Below are 19,076 nucleotides of genomic sequence, written 5' to 3'. Positions count from 1 at the left end.
CCTAAGTCAATATACTCATATATAGATGACCTAGTCATCGCCAATTGTTTGATAGATGCTAGAATTGGTTGTGCATGCTCTGCCACATATTTCAATTGCCATTTTATTGTGTGAGCATGTTGATTGCATATTTTACTCATTCGAGGACATCCACTTGTTGTTTTGATTGATTGGTTTTCTTTTCTTTTGCCAAGTGGATGGACAAGAATGCCTAAGAACCCTCTCTAGATATCTATGCTTTTCTCGTCTCAAACTCTATTCATGCTACATCACAAAATTTGATCAAGTCAGATTCGAACCACTCTGTGTGAGGAACACTCGGAGTCCCCGATTCGTCATAGACTTAAACTTCCAAAACTTCTTTGTGCGTTTCGGTGTGACCGATTCATCCATTTCGGTCATACCGAGATCACTAAGTCGATCTAGGTTTTCAATCTCGATGCAACCGATTTGAACCTTTCGGTCACACCGAGTTTCAGTAACTGCTTGCAGTTATGAATCTCGGTGCCACCGAGTTGTTCCACTCGGTCACACCGACTGGGTCGGGCTGTATATACTCACGGGCAAAATTTTGGAAATTTCTCCGAAACCCCTTCGCCTGCGCATAGCTCGCTCTGCCTCCTGGGTCTCCGGATCGTCCTCCTCGTCGTCAGCCGCCTCCTGTCGCTGGTCTCCGCCGCCGTCAACGAAATTCTTCCCCGTCGTTGCCGCCGTAGCGAGTTCATCGCCGAACTAGGGTATGGACTCGATCACAGTGCTATCCCCGTACGATTCCTAGCACATTGTGTTCATTATGATTCTTACCATGTTTGAAACGCTTCTATCCAGTCAAAACACTCCGTAGATTAGAGTTGAATTGAAAATTTAGGGTTAGGTTTCTGCCGAAACCATCTCGGACCCACCGAGTTGTGGAACTCGGTACCACCGATTCGGCTCAGGCCATTGCACATGTAATTTTCGGTCTGACCGAGAATTGCAAATCGGTGTGACCGAGTTCAGGACTTTGTGAAACCCTAGCAGTCTCGGTGCCACCGAACTGTGACTCGGTCTGACCAAGTTCACTAGTTTAGGTTCCAACAGCTGCTTCGGTATCACCGAGTTTACAAATCGGCTGATCCAAAATGCTTTCTGTGGAAAACTAAAACTAAGTTTTTGACTCATTCTTTTGCAAAAACCTCTGCATTTTGTGATGCTCATCCACTCTATCTCATCTATATCTATCCACAGGGTCTGCTGTCAGTGTTTGCAATATGTCTGATCAGAGTGACAACCAGAATAGGTCAGAGGAGCAGGTTCACCTGAGTGAGGGCACTAGTCCCTCTAGAAGTTCAGATGATGGTAGCAGGAGCACTCCCAGCAACTTGCCCAAAGCTGCCACCAGAACAAGGAAGAAGAAGATGACTTGGATGTCTATGCCAAGAAGAAGATGGGTCACAACTCTATGGCAAACATGTACAAGGAGATTCCTGAAGATGATCTTGAGACTCACCAGTTTGGGTCAGTAAAACACTTGCTGTCAGGGCTGCCTACAATCAATTGGATCCTTAGGCACACTCTCTTGCCCAAGTCTGGTGATCACAGAATGATCAGAGGCCATGCAATTAACTTGCTACATATATTTGATGTGCCATAGAAGTTCAAGGTCATGAGCCTTATAGTTGAGACTATCAAGAGGACTGTAGCTGACCAGAAAATAAGTTGTGGATATGCCCCACAGATCCAGGAGTTGATAAACTCAAAGATGGGCACAGGCACATACTTGTTGGATAAGGAACACTTGCCTATCTATCCTGACTTTAAGGATAATCAAGTTGTGATGAATGAGAATGAACCATCATCAGTACAACCTCAAGAGAAGAAGGAGAAAGCAAAGAAAGAGAAGGCTGCCAAGATGCCAACTCAACAGGAGGCATCTGAGTACTTTTTGAAAAGCAAGCAAGATCAGCTTGGCTACCTGATTGCATCCACTCTGAGGATTGAGAAGGGACTGGCCACCCTAACTCAAAACCAGGAGAGCTTCGAAAGAATCGTGCAGCAAAAATTCTATGACTTGGATGTGAAGGTAACTGAAATTCAGTCTGTTGTGGAGCAACTTCAAGATGATATGCAGGAGAGGAAGGGCAAGACAACCACTGATGCATTTGTCAGGGTGCCTAGAGCTCAGAGGTCTGCTGTAGTGCCTGTTCCAGACACTAGAGTCACTTCATCTGCACTAGCTACAGCTCCAGCGCAACCAGCTCCAGCACCAACTCCTTCAGCTCCATCCACATCAACTGAAGCCTTCGTTCTTGGAGTTCTCCGAACACCACCACCTGAAGACCAAGCCTGAGAGACGTTTTAGTGCTATGCATTTTTTATGAACTTTTTGGTAACTTGTTGCCAAAGGGGGAGAAAAATTTATAGATCATAGGCTTCGAGAGAGAGAGTTTGCTTTTGTTCTCTCTTGTCTTCTTGGTTAAACTTTGTTTGTCTTTTGATTGCTTGAGATACTATGCTATTATCTGTGAGACATTGATGATCATGTGGTTGATCATAAGCTACACTTATGCTTGTAGATGATATTATCTTACTTATCCTTATATGATCATTCACTTTGCTTGGTGATGAGTGCATGTATTTAATTCTTATCATTTTGAGCACTCCACCAAGATGTATGTGACATGGAAGAGTAACCCATGATCCTAACTCATTGTGCATTTGCAGTCCAAAGCAAATCTTAAGATATGCACAAATTTAGGGGGAGCTCTTGCTTTTCACATACTTCTCAAAGCGACAATATCTTTCACTCTTATTATCATTTGTCAAAGCTTTGATCTATATGTTGTCATCAATTACCAAAAAGGGGGAGATTGAAAGTGCAACTATCCCTGGGTGGTTTTGGTAATTCCTAACAACATATAGCTCATTGACCTAACATCATTCCAAGATTAATATTTCAGGAAAAGCTCAATGAATGGCATGGCATGGATGAGGAAAGTGAATCCCTCAAAATTCTAAGGATAAAAAGTTTGGCTCAAGCATGAAGCTCAAGACTCTACATTTTATATTTTAGTGATCCAAGATCACATTGAGTCTATAGGAAAAGTCAATACTATCAAGGAGGGATGAGGTGTTGCTTAATGGCTTGCTTGCTCAAAGTGGTTAGTAATATGCTCCAAAATCCTCAACTACCTTCCCACATCCACATATGACCTAAACCAAAAGTCAAACTCGGCCCCACCGATTCTTTCTATCCGGCGCCACCGAGTTTCAAATGTCATAGCCACTGCCACAAACCCTAGGCAAATCGGTCTCACCGATAGGGATCTCGGTCTCACCGAGATGGGATTGTAATCTCTCTGTTTCCCTTCGTAACATTTTGGTCTTACCGAGATGAGCGATCGGTCCCACCGAGAGTGCAATGTAAACTCTCTGTTTCCCTTTTGTAACATTTCGGTCTCACCGAGATGAGCAAATCGGCCCCACCGAGTTTACCTGACCAACTCTCTGGTTAGCTTATTACCAAAATCGGTCCCACCGAGTTTGTGTAATCGGTCACACCAAGATTATGTTATGCCCTAACCCTAACCATATCGGTCCTACCGAGTTGCATCTCAGTCCCACCGAAAATCCTAACGGTCACTAGGTTTGCTGAATCGGTCCGAACCGAGTTTAACCATTCGGTCCCACCGAGTTTGGCAAATTGTGTGTAACCGTTAGATTCTGTGTGGAGGCTATATATACCCCTCCACCCACTCTTCATTCGTGGAGAGAGCCACCAGAACATACCTACACTTTCAATACACATTTTCTGAGAGAGAACCACCTACACTTGTGTTGAGGTCAAGATATTCCATTCCAACCATATGAATCTTGATCTCTAGCCTTCCCCAAGTTGCTTTCCACTCAAATCTTCTTTCTACCAAATCCAAATCCTGTGAGAGAGAGTTGAGTGTTGGGGAGACTATCATTTGAAGCACAAGAGCAAGGAGTTCATCATCAACACACCATTTGTTACTTCTTGGAGAGTGGTGTCTCCTAGATTGGCTAGGTGTCACTTGGGAGCCTCCGACAAGATTGTGGAGTTGAACTAAGGAGTTTGTAAGGGCAAGGAGATCGCCTACTTCGTGAAGATCTACCGCTAGTGAGGCAAGTCCTTCGTGGGCGACGGCCGTGATGGAATAGACAAGGTTGCTTCTTCGTGGACCCTTCGTGGGTGGAGCCCTCCATGGACTCGCGCAACCGTTACCCTCTGTGGGTTGAAGTCTCCATCAACGTGGATGTATGATAGCACCACCTATCGGAACCACGACAAAACATCCGTGTCTCCAATTGCGTTTGAATCCTCCAAACCTTTCCCTTTACATTCTTGCAAGTTGCATGCTTTACTTTCCGCTGCTCATATACTCTTTTGCATGCTTACTTGAATTGTGTGGAGATTGCTTGACTTGTGCTAAGATAGCTAAAATCTGCCAAGAACTAAAATTGGGAAAAGGCTAGATTTTTATTTGGTCAAGTAGTCTAATCACCCCCCCCTCTAGACATCCTTTCGATCCTACATCCACTCAACATATCACAAGTCGATCTGCAACCACATAAGCAAAGCATCAACATCAGACAAAAGGAGGAATGAAATGCTTGACCTTTCATACGATACTACTGATTCATCTTTAATCAGCTTTCCAATGTAAGCATATTTTTATTACATGATCAGCACTTTTTATGCTTGGCATATCCAAATCTGACATGCATGACAAGCTCGTCAATGACTAAACTTAACCACACCAAATAAGGCCCAAATAATACAGAAAATAATCAATCACTTGACTCATTGCAGGTAATGCATAATATGAGCTCCTGAAATAGCACGTACAGGAAGACTCTAAGATCTCTAATACAATCACAAGCCTGCACACAAAAAACTGACAATTGTTCTCATTCTTGTTCTCCCTCATACAACAGATCCGACCAACCTATTGGTTCCTGTGTAAAATTTGGAAGAGAAAATTTGGAGAAGGATGGGGAAGAAGGTTGCAGCTAGACTGGAGAGGAACACCATGGCACCACCGAAAATGAGAGGCTCTTTGTACATCAACACAACTCGGTGCGCTCGAAATCAAATCATCAAAGCATGTGTGTGTGTGTGTGTGTGTGTGTGTGTGTGTGTGTGTGAAAAACAAAGGCTTTTTGATCCTGCAAGATGTGTGGAATCCCACAAGAATCAAATGCCTAAAGGATCTCCTCCCCACTAGATCCAGTGCCAACAAGTCCCTGAGATGATTAACACAGGGAAAACAAAATCAAGCACCACAGAAAAATTGGGAATAAATCAACAGGAAAAAAGCCAAACCGGAGCACTGGACCTAGGCGACGACTACGAACCTGACGGTTGTGGTGGATGAAGAGGACCTCCTCCTCCTCGATGTGGTGACCGAGGAAAGGACCTCCTCCTCCCCTACCATCGCCACCTCATCAGCCGCCCCCTGCTCCTCCACAAGCACTGGAAGACCAGGCCACCCTTGCTCTCCCACAGCGGCAACCTGCGCCGATCCGGAACCACGACGTGCATCTGCCAAAGCGGCGACCTGTGTCGATCCGGAGCCACGACGCACGGCAGCTGCAACGGGCCATATGCTCCTCTCATGGACGTGGCCCTACCGCTCATCATCATGGAAAGGAGGCGACGACCGCACATGTGGCGAGCGAGCAGGGGAGGGATGCGAGGCTCGAGGTGGACGGGTGATTGGTAGATAGGGTTGGCCAATCCCACATCGCCCACGCTCGCAGCAGTCAGCCTTTTTTGACCAGAGACACACGCGACGCGCACATAAGAGGGACACTACAAAGCCGGGCCCGTAATGAAAGAAGCCCCACTCGTCATCCGTTTCAGCACCAAATAGCAACGTGAAGAAAAAACAGTGGCTGGATGTTTAACAGCAGGGTCAAAAATCGCCAGCGAGGTTAATCGCAATCGTTCGACCCTGATCTATGTTGCGACGCAGATGCATCTGGTGGACGGGCAACCTAGCGTGATTTATATGTTCGATAAGTTGTCTTGACAAGTTGCGAGCTCATGTATGTTATGATGGATACGCAAGAGGGATACCCTGCGGTGATGTTGGGCATCCACCACAATTGTTGTGTTGATGCTGCAAACTTGTTCTTGCCATGTTGCAAATATTGGCTTCTATGTTGAGTATACTAGGATGACTCTTCTCACTGCTTGGTTGCGATCAACAGGGGTTTTTTTCTGCTTCCCGCTACAAGTAAATATATGCATGGAGGTATGAAGTATGGAAGAAAAAAATTAGACAACGATCAAACTAGCGCATATAAAGTGCAACCTGCACTAAAATTAATTAAGACATGACTTTTATTTTACAACACAGTGTCATTACACTTGCATATATTGTATACATAATGCTAATCCTTACGTTGTCTGTTGTGCATGTAACACGATAAATAACATGTACCGATTAATTGAACACAATCACTATATAATATAGCCTTGCTGAATTTAAGAATGCTCTACACGCAGATACCTGCTTTATTGGTAATATTACAATACAGAAATACATAAACACTCCCAAAGGAAAGCTTAATTAATCAAGATGATGAGTTTAATAAACACACGAATTAAAAATTGTACTAGAAATTTCACACGGCCAAGTCCAGTGCAAGCAAGGTCATGCATGTGAGAAGAGTTCTAGTTCTGGTACATGTTGCCAGCTATCATACCTGCCCTCCACCTTCCATCTCGTTGCGTTGCATCTGTTATGTCTTCACTCTTTGTTTTGATGGCCACATGATTGATCTTCTCCTCAAAGGCGGAATTTGCAGGCTTGACGATGATGGAGCCCTCTTGCAGCATGTTGCAGACCACTACTTCCTTGAGATCTGCCATCAAACCTTGTAGGCTTTCTTCCCCTTCTTTCCCTTCAAGCTTGATCTCCATCTTGGGGCAACCAGATAGAACGATCTTTTGAATCTTCGGAATGGACCTGGGTCGTATTGTCCACTTTTTCACTCTTGTTAGGTTGGCCATCACCAAGCTTGTGACATTGTTGAATCCTTTATCAGAAAACAAGAGATTTTCTTCACGGCAGGAATCCTCGGACAATACTAGCTCCATGAGGCTTGGCAGCTCACCTATCTTGTCAATGAACTTCTGATCTGCCAATGATAGCTTGAGCACTAGCCTAGTGACATTGGGTAGTGTGTACTGGTCCTCCTCTTTAACCCTTGATGTGTCGATTTCCCCGAGCAGCTCTAGGATCTGCAGGCGGCGGAGTGTGAAGTTTGTGAAGAGTTCGAATGGAATATCTTTCCCAGCAAGGTGCATGTACATGAGTGACTCGAGCTTTTTGAACACTTCTCTAAGTGCTTCCCAGTGCGGCTTATCCAGACCTGAAATATGCAAGTTGCGAAGATAAACCATGTTTTCTAAAGGCTTGATGTCCTTGCCTAAAGGATCAGAGCAAAGCAAGCCTGTGAGTGTTTGCATGTTGTTGAGCACGCCAGCTGACTTTGGCAGTCCTAGCATGTTGGCCACAACATGTCGCAGCGTTGGAATCTCCCAGAATGCTTGTGCCACCTTCTTCACCTCAGTTCTCTTTATGTCAAGTGTCTGAAGGTTGATGAGACGAGCAATGGAAGAAGGGAGTTTGGTAAGGGAGCGACTCCGGAGCCCTAGGTACCTTACATGGATCATATCCCCAATTGCACCAGGCACCTTTTTTATCCTTAACCCCCGGAGATCAATTACACGGAGGAACTTGGATGCCGGCAGAAAACGAAGAGCATGGTAGCGTAAATCACTATTGTTACCTTGCTTCTTCAATTGGCCATGCGCTCTTACTTTGGAGCTAAGCGATCGTTTCCCATTCTGTGATCTTTCCTCAGCAAAATCACCCAAGATGGACCGCATCTTAGGGAATGCGGTGCCCATTGGTATATATGTCTCTGTGTAGTTCTGGAGGTGCAGACGGCGAACTGCACCGGGTGCAAGGAGATCAGCATTGTCATGTGCCTCAAGGAAACTCGCCTCATGTGCTTCTGCCTGTGCAAAAGCATGGAGACGATCATGGATAGCAACAAGCCAAACACCTCCATTCATGTCCCTCTTCACCAGGCGGATCATCTCCCTTGAGATCAGCTCCTTCAGGTAGTTCTGACCAATGTCCTCCATGGTTTTCCCCTTCTTTGGCTTCAGAAACCCCTCGGCGGCCCATAGCCGCACGAGGCGCCGCGCATTGTAGATCAGGTTCTCTGGCATTCCTGCAAAATATAGGAAGCAAGACTTGAGCCGACTTGGGAGATCGTCAAAGCTCAAAGCCAAGATCATTTTCACTTGCTTTGGCTCATTATTCGACTCGAGCTTCTTCAACACCTCTTCCCACTCTGATATGCTCTTTGTCCGAAGAAGCCCAGCCAGCACCACAATGGCCAAGGGTAGTCCGTGGGTTATCTTGAACATGTTCTCGCATGCCTTTTCCATTTGTGCATTGGGTTCTGAGATTTTGCTACCAAAGATCTTCTCTTTAAATTGGTTGTTGGCCCCAAAGACTCTGCGACAAAATAGCGCTGAGCTATCTTTTTCGTCAAGCTTGCCTATCTTGAGGGTGCTAACTTTTGGGTTAGCATATGCAGCTTCTTTGTCATCGAGGCGAGTAATGACCATCACTCTACTGCCTTTCTCTTTCTGTGGTAGGCTATGGAGTATGGAGTGCCAGTTGCTGAAATTGACCAGGCCATCAAGCATCACCAGGTAGCGTTTATTCTTCAGGTACAGCGAGAGGGCTTTATGAACTTTTTCTGTGATCGAATTTTTTTGTTCACAGGCCTCACTCTCGGGACACAAACGCTTGTAGATGAAGTACAAGATGTCATCATCTCTTATTTGTGGTGGGACATTGATCCAGGCTCGGACATCAAAATGCTTCCGGATAATAGGACTGTCATACACTTCCCATGCAAGTGTGGATTTGCCAGTGCCACTCTCCCCAACTAGTGACATGACAGATCTGCTAGTATCATCACCAGCGAGAAGATAACGTTGCAGCTCTGCACGTTCATCTTTAAAGCCAACCACTTCGTTACCCTCATCCCTGCATATGTTTGATTTCAAAGGGAAGCACATTTAGTAAAATAAATAAATAAATAAGTATGGGGCAATGTAACATCAAGTGCAATTTTTGCATACGTTAACTACTCCCTCCATCCCATAATATAAGAGCATTTTTAACGCTAATCGCTCTTATATTATGAAACTGAGGGAGTAGTATTTTAAGCCAATAGCATACAACTAAAGTGAAACGCGACAGAGCAAGCGCGTCTCTTTAATTTTGAAGAAAAGACAAGTGTTTCCGGAAGTTAAAAAAAAATTGGCTTCATTCATATGAAGTCAAGCCTTCGTGCTTTTTCTCTAAAAAGTTAAAGAAACAGAAAGAATATCTTGGATGTACATATATTTAGTAAAAGTGATGATAAGCTAAAAAAAGTCACTTTACCGAGTGTCTTAAAACACTCAGGAATCTCACTACAGGAAAATCCGTCAACTGTGGTCAACAAGGACATGCGTCCATTTTTTTACTGACTATCTATAAATTTACTAGGTGTCATGGAAAAGATATTTGGGAAAAGAAATTACCGAGTGTACCTTTGTACACTCATGAAAGTTAATGTTTTCCGTGTGTCCCATAAAATACACTCTGGAAAGATCTTGATACTCAGAGAAAATAATTTCCCGTATAATGTATATGCATTGTTTTCTTGTGCATAGATATGCAAAAAAAAGTGGTATGCTTCATGAGAGCTTGAGCTCCCTTCGCAGTTACTGAAGGGTTCATAAGTTTCATAAATTTTGGAAAATAATTCTCATTGTGTATATTTAAACAGTAATGATTTGTGGTGTGATCTGGGATATGAAATGATTAGTGGAGTAGAATTTTAGTCTAACCTCAATTAGTGGAGTAGAATTATATGCTCCCGTGTCTTATTAACAATATCACAAGGGGCATGAATTCTCTAGAATGTGCACCCGAATAGAGAATCCTTATTTGTTTAGCTATATATCATGCATAGTGATGTCCTGGTTATGAAGATACAACTTTGGAGACTTACCGTCTCTCTAAAAGATAATATATCCTCTCTCTCTCTCTCTCTCTCTCTCTCTCTCTCTCTCTCTCTCATAGATGCATAAAGACGTGATCGTAGCCATGGATAACCTCTCAACATAAATTGGGAAAGTAATAAAAATATTTGTATCATCATAGATGAAACTGTATCGGCCTTAGAGCATTCTAAATATGCTAGTGGTTCTCTATGTGTGTAGAATAATTAACTCAGTTTCACAAAAAAAAGAATAATTAACTCAATAAACCGCATGGGACATGTGTTTAGCAAACTCAAAATTCACCCCGAATAATTAACTCAGTTTCACAAAAAAGGAATAATTAACATGAGGTTTTGTGGGCCTTTGCTAATTATTTCGTAAATAACTAAAACAAAATCTTTTTTTGAACACAGTGCAGACGCAGATGCTCATACGTACACACAGACACTCATTCCTATTAACGCACGCATGCACACCCTACCCCTATTTGTAATGCTCGCACTGACATTTTACATTTGTTTCTGTACTGAAAGTCATGTTTTGAACAAGAATTTGAAGTGTCAATCAAACGATATGAATATGAATATCACATATCAAACAATATATATCAACATGGTTACATGACCAATAATATCGATCCTACTTAAGTTGGGTTTCACGGGTGGATGGTGAACTTTGTTCATACGGTATAAACTATGCAGATTATTTGCTACATGCAGATTGGAATAAAACGTAAGAGGTAGAGATGGGAGAGACTGTATACGTACGCGTACCATGCTGGGACGGTGTTGATGGTGGAGTTGTGGGCGGACGAGGAAGCGCCGGAGGCGGAGGGTCGAAGCGTCCTGATATTGTACTTGTCGACGTTCTCGGAGATCTCCATGAGCCTCTCCTTGATGCCTTCCATCCGTCCGCTGAGGTCATGGCGGACGGAGACCTGGGTGGTGCAGGAGGCGGCGAGGTCAAGCCACCTCCTCCAGGCGGGGACCCCCTGCCGCAGCGTGCTGAGGTCGACGCGGCGGAGGAAGTCGTCGAGGACGTCCTCCACCTCGTGCGCCACGTCGCGGGTCTGGCGGACCCAGAGGCCCACGTACTGGTTGGCGCCATCGCGCCGCTCCTGGTCGGCGTCCTGGATGAAGGTCTGCAGCCACTCGAGCTTGTCCCGGAGCAGCCGGATGTGGTCGCCCACGCCGCTCAGCAGCGCCGCCTCCTTCACCGCCAGCTCCCCCAGCCGGTTCAGCACGAACGTGATCGAAGCAGACGCCATGCTCGATCGAGATCTCCTTGCCTTCTTCTTCTACCACACGTACGTACCAGCTCAGCTGGCCGGAGCGTCCTGGCTAGCTAGCTAGGCTCCATGCATGCATGTACATTAGCTAAGGCATATATTTGGCTTTTGGTGGCAAGATGTATGCTTCCCTTCCGTATATAAGCTAGGAGTGAGCTTGTCAAAAGTCCGCTAGCTTGTCCAAAAGTCAGAACTGAGCTGGCATTAATTCCCTGGCTCCAGGAACTAACACACGGTATCTATATGGCTCATGATTGATTGATACTTGTACATATAGATAAATAACACATGCATACTAGTATGAGTAACAAAGTTTGATTCCGTCAAGAAAAATATGACAAGTTGCATGTGCTAGCTAGGAGTAGTTGCTGGTCAAGAAAACTAAGGTGGCTTAATCTGCGAGCTAGCTTTGCCTCTGATTGCAAGCTAGCCATCAGCCAGTATAGTTAGCTAGTACTGGGAGTAACTAGTAAGCATGCATGCACTCCAGCTCATTGCTTCTGTACACGGTGCGTGCATTCTTCATCGGTTGGTCGATACATGACGTTTACTTCGTATATACAATAACGACTTGTTGGCAGACACGGTAAGTACAGTAGTAGTAGAGATATAGTCAGTCTTGGCTGTTCACACATACATTGTCCGATAAAGTAGTGGGCGTGCTAATCATATGCCATCACGAGTTGTTTGTCTGCTTCATGCAAAATGTCAATACATGCATTGCATGCACATTAAACACATTCAGCTGCGCAAAAGGGGCGGGCTCTGGTTGTGTCCACGTCGGACTGGCTACGAGACAAAAACGACGATTGGGAAAATGATTGGGCGGGAAGGACAAAAAGAATACAGACCGAGAGCAGTGATTTGTCGTGCCAGATAACACCTCCCCTGGCTTTTCCCTTCTTCACGAAGCCATCTCTTCTCCTTCCACACGCCTTTTCTTTCTCTCCCAAAAAATAGCATCACACAAGCCAGGGTTGCCGCCGCCGCGCGCATCCCAGCTCCTCCAGTGCCCGCTACCGGAGAAGGCGCCCTCCTCTCCCTCAGCGGCTGCCACTCTGGCTGCGGTGGCGCAGGCACATGGACCGGGCCCGGCCCAGCCGCAGCAGCGCAGGGGGAGAAAGCAAACCTGCCGCCGAACGGGGTGCTGATGGTCGACCTGCTGGGGGAGCCGGGAACGCGCTGGGGGCTCGGGACCTGTCTCACACAGGTGCTGCTCGCGGCAGCTGCCATGGCCTCCACCGTCCGGTGCGTGCTCCCCTCCCGCTCCACCCCCCCCCTCTCTCTCTCTTTGGGTCTCGATCCATTTCCCGTATGCTCCGAAAGCAGATCGATTTCTTCCTCAAATTTTGGAACAGGCATATTATTCTGTGCGAGGTGGGATTTTCTCGTTTTCAGTTAGTCTGAAGCGATTTCATATGTATGTGCTTCAGGGAGCAGGAATTATGGGTCAAGTGATATGAAATTTAGATACTTTGATGTGAATTTGCATACGTGGTATTTGATTTTTGAATGCAGAAACAAAGGCATCTAACTGCAATGCTCTGCTTCAGGAGCAGGACCTAAGATTAGAGGCCTAATAGGGTTTCCTGTGGAATTTTGTTCTGCAGGGGCTGCGGATGTACGATGTGGACAAACAAATACATTGTCCGGCTGGAGGTGGATTCTGAAGCAGCACTCCTACTTCAAGGATGAGTCTATGGAATTCGCCCACAGTTCATATGGATCTGTCATAAGGTATCAATAAAATTAGTTGCAGCAGTCCATGAAGTTCATGTTGTTAAGCATCACAGAAACAGAAACAGAAACATCTATAGTTTTTTGGTGCCTAGGCTTTTACTATTGGAAGTAGGGTACTCCATGTGGTTCTTTGCCCCCATCTATGCTTTATTAATCTATACATTCATTGAGTAAAATTTCTTTATTTTTGACTGATGGTTCATTGATATTAAGTGAAATATGGTATTGCCCACGTACAAATGTAATCAAGAAACATGCTTGTATTCTCATGTGTTACCCCAGAACATTAGTTAGGTGACTGTCTGAGAATACTTGATGCTCAAAATATATGGATAGTGCTGTGCTATGTGTATTGTGTCCATGTGCCAGTTGAATCATCTCATATTGCTTTGAAGCTGCTAAGTATCGAGAGATTGATTCTCTTTGTTCCAGCTGTTCTTGTTTTTAGCAGACAAATGTGGGAGAATGTACCAATTGAATATATTGGTTCTTGGGTTTATTATTAGAGCATTTTATCTGCATATATACATAGAACGGAAAATGCCTAGGTATGCGACACCAAATTTAGTTTGGCTTGTCTACACTTTTGTTATTTTTTTTCTTGGAACTTAGGAACCTGAGGTTTTGGTCGTTTCTTGTTTCCTTATAGTACAAGCATGTTGCACAAGGCTTCTTGATAAATGTCAAACTTGAAGGTGTATATTGGGTATGCTACTAATTATTATGGGCATGGGCACGGCTGGTGGACTGGCCGGCGGCCGGGTGGACAACGGTGGCTGCCCAATGACCATCATCAGGTACGATTTGGCATGAAAAATTTGTAGGCTTCTAGGTATGCTATTAATTATTGTTGGATGGAAGTAAAATTTCTCTCTGTTCTTCTCTCCCGGTTGTGCTGCAGGTACTACCATTTTTTTGATTCTGTCTCAAGAAAACAACCACAACCTCTTTTGCTTGATTCCCAATTTCGCGTATATATAGCTTTGGTTGTTCTTACCTAGCCTTTTATACCCACCATAAATATTTCTTGTTATGATTATTTGTTTTGCATTCTTGATTATTTGATTTGTGTTCTTAATTGGGACAAGCTAGGAGGAAGAAACATTATTTAGCTTCCGGATCTTCGTTTCGAATGGCTCGATGTGGCCTTGGTGACGGCCCTGCTAGATAGTTCATCGATGGCAGAGACAAGCAGTCCCAAGGCATAGGTAAGCTCCTTTGTTTGATATATTTTAGCTCCGTCCAGCAGGATGGGCAACCACCTTCTCTTCAATTATTTATATCTATCTGTTTTGGTGTAGGTTTCGCTAAATTTGAATTTTCAGTTTTGTCTACATTGAGTTGTTTGTTGTTTGAATATTTTATCAAGTAGAACCTGGCTTCTCATGGACCTCCCGGTATTTGCCTAAACAATGGTTAGTATGTATCTTGCTACTATCAACTATATTTTCTCAAAATTCTCATAAGCATGTTCCTTGAATATGTAGGAATACTACATCAAGAAGAACGATCGGGTAGAGCTTATCGCAATACTTGGACTATTTGGACTGCTTGTCAGTACAATTCAGATGTATCCTCTACACAGTTCATTATTAATAGCAGACCCACAGAGGAAAATTGTCATAATTCATTGATATTGTCATCTATAGATTTGATCTTGTTATTGCGTAGTTAAAATATCACTACCTTTTCTCTGGAACAAAAATTTCTTGACAGTACTCTCCTGGAGAAAATATTCATGTGACCACCTAACCTTACAAAATATCAGATTTTCTACAAATGGTACATGTAAGTTATTGCAAGAGCATTATCCAGCGGAACCTTTTTATATCTAGATTTAGTACAAAGTACAAATAAGAGCGTAGTTACAATCATCCATGAAGACCAATCTCATATCTGCATTTAGTACTAACAAAAGTTTGGTTAACACATAAAGCTCCCTAAAACAGGGGATAAAAGATTAAGGTGTCTTACTATTGGAGATGTCATGAGAATACAGAGTTCGTGCCACCTGCCTTCTGAAAATGATGTGCTATGTACATATAAGCTACCTATATAGGTCCAGTTTGGACTGTATTCGTGTAGACCGATCAGATTTCCAGTCTATTGCTTTGTTGTGTTGTATAGCATTGCCATGTTTAATTCCAGAGATTATCCTGTGTGGACATCATATGCTAATATATACATCATGTCATGATTATTCTATAGTATCATCATTATGAAAAAAATAATTTGTCCCACTGTTAAATTTGATACACCTGTACATGATGTCATATTTATCTTTTGGTGCTGGTCTTGACAAAATTTAATTTGTTCCACTCTTAAATTTGATACACCAGTCTTCCAAATTATCCATTAAATCATTTGTTAGCAGGGCCAAATTATAGAAGCTGAACCAGTTGTTCCAAATTATCCAGTTCAAATGCTATACAACACAGCGAAGCTGTTCCAATCTTAGAAGCTTCTACAGAGTATTTGTTTTTTGTACTACTTGGTTGACGAAATGATTTCCTTATAAGCTGGGATAAGGCGTTTGTAGTTGGTATTTATACACAAGCTCAATAATTTTCAGGCTCATCTCATCTCACGTTATTTTTCGGTTTGTTGTATGCTCACCGGCGTTCTGTTTCGAGATATTGATTGGGTGTTGGGTATGGGTGTTTGCAGGTGGGGCCTGCGTTATTCCCGGCTCTGATGTCAGTGGACATGCACCGTTCTTGTGTGGATTTGAGTGTCGTGGCATGTGGTGGCTCTTTGTCAGATGCATCAACGGCTGGTGTTGTCATCAGGTATGGATTGCACCCAGGCAATAGCGGCATGCCTCCATTCAGGAGTTTGGGTGCCTCTGTTTGGGTTGTGCCTTCCTTTCCTTTTTCTTTTGGTCCTCTTTTTTCCTTATTGTGGTCTGTTCATTGATTCAGTGTTGTTCTTCACAAAGAAAAGGCCCACTGCCCAGATCCTTTGGCATTTGAAATGAGTTTGATAGTTAGAAGAGATTCTTTGGTTGCAGTAGTTTGATCTTTGCTTTGCGATTAGGAGCAGAGCAGCGTCACCATTATTGACATCGTATTTAAGTGGATGGCTGAAATAGATTTGGAAGTAATTGTATATGTGTTGTCAACATGGTATCATATCACTTTGTGGAATGGTATGGAGGAGGTCGCCATCACAACCGGCGAAGAGGATGCATACGTCCTCCTTGATATGTAAGCCATTGTTACTTCACTCGATCCGACCCGATCCGATCATTCTTGGCTTTGATCTAGGCTTCTTCTTGTGTCCATACGAAAGCGAGGTTGTACTACCGTCAAAATGCTCAATCCCATGGAGACTGCCAAATTCCGCCTCATCGTGAAACAGGCCAAGGCCCTCAAGATCTGCAACAATCATCTCCTTCACACCAAGAAACGCCAGCCTGCAGCTACATGGTAAGCCCCCCACGGCAAATTTTTCCTCTTCAGATCTTTGAACAAGCTGACGGTACATGCATTCTAGCAATTTATCATATGGGTCCTATGTGGTCTATAGATGGTGTGGATCCTATAATAAAGAAGGGTCGTCTTTGGCTGGATATTTGGTGAAATGGCCGATTGCTTGTGCCATTTGTTTCCTGTCTTTTAAAATGATGATAATCTTTCTCATTACTTTCAAGCCTAAATATTTATCATCCATACATGATTCTGCATCTATAGGTTTGGTCGTGCCGTTAACTGCCTATCTTGACGACATTGACGCTGAATTTATCGACCCTCCAAAGAATGAGATGTTAGATGTCGCAGAACTCGTCGGTGATGTTATCGAGCATTCACGGAAACCAAATGTCATAGTTTCTACCAATGTGCGTGAACTATTGGAATGCCCTGTGTGTTTGGTTCACATGTATCCTCCAATTCAGCAGGTATGCCTTCTTGTCGAACTAATCACATTTAACAATAGCATCTCGGTTGCACCATACTAGCCTTATTCTAGGACTATAGCTTTCTTTGTGTATGCCGATATATGTGATGAGATAAGAATATCTAGTTGTAGAAGAGTATGAAATTGCCGCCATGGTAGGCAAAGCTAAAATAGGGTTTTGGTTGGTGAGCTTTTTATATGAGTCCCTTTCATACTAATAGGTGACATCTCTTCCTTTCTGTTAACCATCCCATGCATCAAGCCTACTTCTGACTAGCTCCATGCAAACATTTGGAACTTACAGATTGCAGCACTCTCCTATGTTGGAAGATGGTACAAGAAATGTGCATGCCGCACTAAGCTATTTGCATGAAGCACTATTATTAGTACTTACAGAAGCTGCTAACTAGAAGGGTGTCCACCTCCTGTGATGGATATTTTCGCTGTAGAACTTATCCTAACTGGATGTTAGAATATACTCCCTCCGTCCAGAAATACTTGTCAGAGAAATGGATGCATCTAGACGTATTATAGTCTGGAAATATTTGTCGGACAAATGGATTTTCATCCTTATGCTAACTAGATGTTAGAATATATATCATCCATGTAAGAATCTATAATTTTCATTTTGTGCAGCTATTCTTAACTGTTAATTTGATTTTTAGAATTTACATGTTGATATTTCAAGATCATGTCAGTGGCTTCTAAATATTAGTTTGATGTTTAGCTAATGCTCATCTTGCTTCTTAGATGGCGCAAAATTTAATCCTTTAGTGTCCGCAACATTGCTTTGCAAACCTTTGGGACAGTAGAATTGATTGTGTTGCTTGGTTATGATATCTGAGGATCTCTAATGCAGAAATATTGTGGTGTTGTGCTAACTGATGGTGGTTATTTGTCCTTGTCAAGAAAAATTGAGGCTAACAATCATTAGTTCATTGTTATAGGAGAACAAATGTTTGTGAATTTGTGTGAAATGGACGCACGGAAGGCGCAATTAGGTGCTTCAGCCAGGCAAGTGCGCCACAAACACACACTCAGGAGGCCCGCAATGGCGGGCCCCAACCACTAGTGGCGTAGTGTCCGACACGTAATGCTTCGCTCGTCGGCTCGAGCAGGGGTGACGTGCGGGATGGAAAATGCCCGATTCATCGTCGTTCGACTTTTTTCTTTCTTTGCAGTGCATGGGATTCGCTCTAGGATTCAGCTTGACTCGATTCGCTAACGTACGTAATTTCAGGAATAAAATTGTTTTTTTTAAGTGGAACACCTTGCATTCCAAAAAGTTTACGGTGGACCGACCAGATCGGCGGCCACAGCAGGGGTTACATCCGGTGGCAGATCGGACTGCCAGAGCAGCTGACTATCGGGCTCAGCCCTCGCACCCACAGCAGCTAACAAGTGTGCTGGGTTATTACATGCCCTCGGACAGAACAAGACTTTGTGCTCTATAAACCCTAGCTGGAGGAGGAACTTCGCCTCGCGGATTAGCACTCCAAGAGAGCTACGATCCTAGGATGTGCCGTCAACGGCTAGCTGCAAGAGTTGGCAATCGGTTTCAAAGAACACCCAACCCATGCCTTGTAGCTCTGCGAACTGAATGGCCTTCACCAAAGCTTCCGTTTCCGCGTGCATGGCACTACTTAAATTCAGGAGTCTACCCGCTGACGCCACTATGCAGTCCCCTGTGCTGTCCCGAACCAGGAGGCCCCATCCTCCTTCTCCTGTCGTATGGTTGAACGCAGCGTCAAGGTTGATCTTAACAACTTCTGACGGAGGGGCGCTCCATTTAGGTGGTGGGTGTGAGCCCTCTGGGTGTCGCGGCTGTTTGTCCGTGGCGAGTACTTCCCATTCCTTCGACAGGCATCCTACCCGCGCACTGAAAGCCTCTGGGCTCTGTCGCTTCTTCTGATGGTTGGCGTTGTTTCGCTCCGCCCACCAGGACCATAAGAGGCAGATTGTACGCATCTTGATCTCGCTTAGCAGTTTGAACATGGTCACGAGCAAGTCCATAGGGGTTTCACACAGCAGGAGTCGCTGTCTAGTATACTCAAGACC

The 19,076-nt window shown here is 44.0% G+C and overlaps 2 protein-coding genes across 29 annotated transcripts; one reads left to right on the top strand and one right to left on the bottom strand.

Moving 5' to 3' along the window:
- Positions 1 to 6,685: 6,685 nt before the first annotated feature.
- On the bottom strand, positions 6,686 to 11,360 carry LOC125546647 (putative disease resistance RPP13-like protein 3). Its single transcript, XM_048710824.1, has 2 exons — positions 10,867 to 11,360; positions 6,686 to 9,086 (listed from the first exon to the last, which is right to left on the bottom strand). Exons 1-2 carry the CDS (start codon positions 11,358 to 11,360, stop codon positions 6,686 to 6,688), a joined length of 2,895 nt encoding a protein of 964 aa, XP_048566781.1.
- Positions 11,361 to 12,263: 903 nt separating this feature from the next.
- Positions 12,264 to 17,697, top strand: LOC125542804. 28 transcript variants are annotated; one of them, XM_048705983.1, is made up of 13 exons: positions 12,264 to 12,629; positions 12,992 to 13,118; positions 13,554 to 13,669; positions 13,771 to 13,918; positions 14,214 to 14,329; positions 14,423 to 14,518; positions 14,609 to 14,691; positions 14,851 to 14,909; positions 15,789 to 15,910; positions 16,158 to 16,327; positions 16,388 to 16,549; positions 16,814 to 17,019; positions 17,323 to 17,697. In XM_048705983.1, exons 6-12 carry the CDS (start codon positions 14,507 to 14,509, stop codon positions 16,842 to 16,844), a joined length of 639 nt encoding a protein of 212 aa, XP_048561940.1. In that variant the 5' UTR covers positions 12,264 to 12,629; positions 12,992 to 13,118; positions 13,554 to 13,669; positions 13,771 to 13,918; positions 14,214 to 14,329; positions 14,423 to 14,506; the 3' UTR covers positions 16,845 to 17,019; positions 17,323 to 17,697. The 28 variants fall into 28 exon arrangements, 12 of the variants coding, with proteins under 12 accessions (XP_048561940.1, XP_048561942.1, XP_048561947.1 ...); XM_048705985.1 differs by lacking the exon at positions 13,554 to 13,669 and having other exon boundaries at positions 12,265 to 12,629; positions 13,817 to 13,918; positions 14,210 to 14,329; XM_048705990.1 differs by lacking the exon at positions 13,554 to 13,669 and having other exon boundaries at positions 12,265 to 12,629; positions 14,210 to 14,329; positions 14,494 to 14,536.
- The last annotated feature ends 1,379 nt before the right edge of the window (positions 17,698 to 19,076 follow it).

Source organism: Triticum urartu, chromosome 3 (assembly GCF_003073215.2).
Source record: "Triticum urartu cultivar G1812 chromosome 3, Tu2.1, whole genome shotgun sequence".
NCBI classification, from domain to species: Eukaryota; Viridiplantae; Streptophyta; class Magnoliopsida; order Poales; family Poaceae; genus Triticum; species Triticum urartu.
The sequence above is the reverse complement of the archived record's forward strand: the minus strand, read 5'-3'. Positions and strand labels throughout refer to the sequence as shown.

Excerpts from the sequence above, each read along its gene's own strand:
- LOC125546647 (XM_048710824.1), bottom strand. The coding sequence starts at position 11,360 with ATGGCGTCTGCTTCGATCACGTTCGTGCTGAACCGGCTGGGGGAGCTG. Across the intron at positions 9,087-10,866 it reads ATCAACACCGTCCCAGCATG|GGATGAGGGTAACGAAGTGG; the intron begins GTACGCGTACGT and ends AAACATATGCAG.
- LOC125542804 (XM_048705983.1), top strand. Across the intron at positions 14,692-14,850 it reads CTTGTCAGTACAATTCAGAT|AAAATATTCATGTGACCACC; the intron begins GTATCCTCTACA and ends ACTCTCCTGGAG. Across the intron at positions 14,910-15,788 it reads ATTTTCTACAAATGGTACAT|GTGGGGCCTGCGTTATTCCC; the intron begins GTAAGTTATTGC and ends GGGTGTTTGCAG.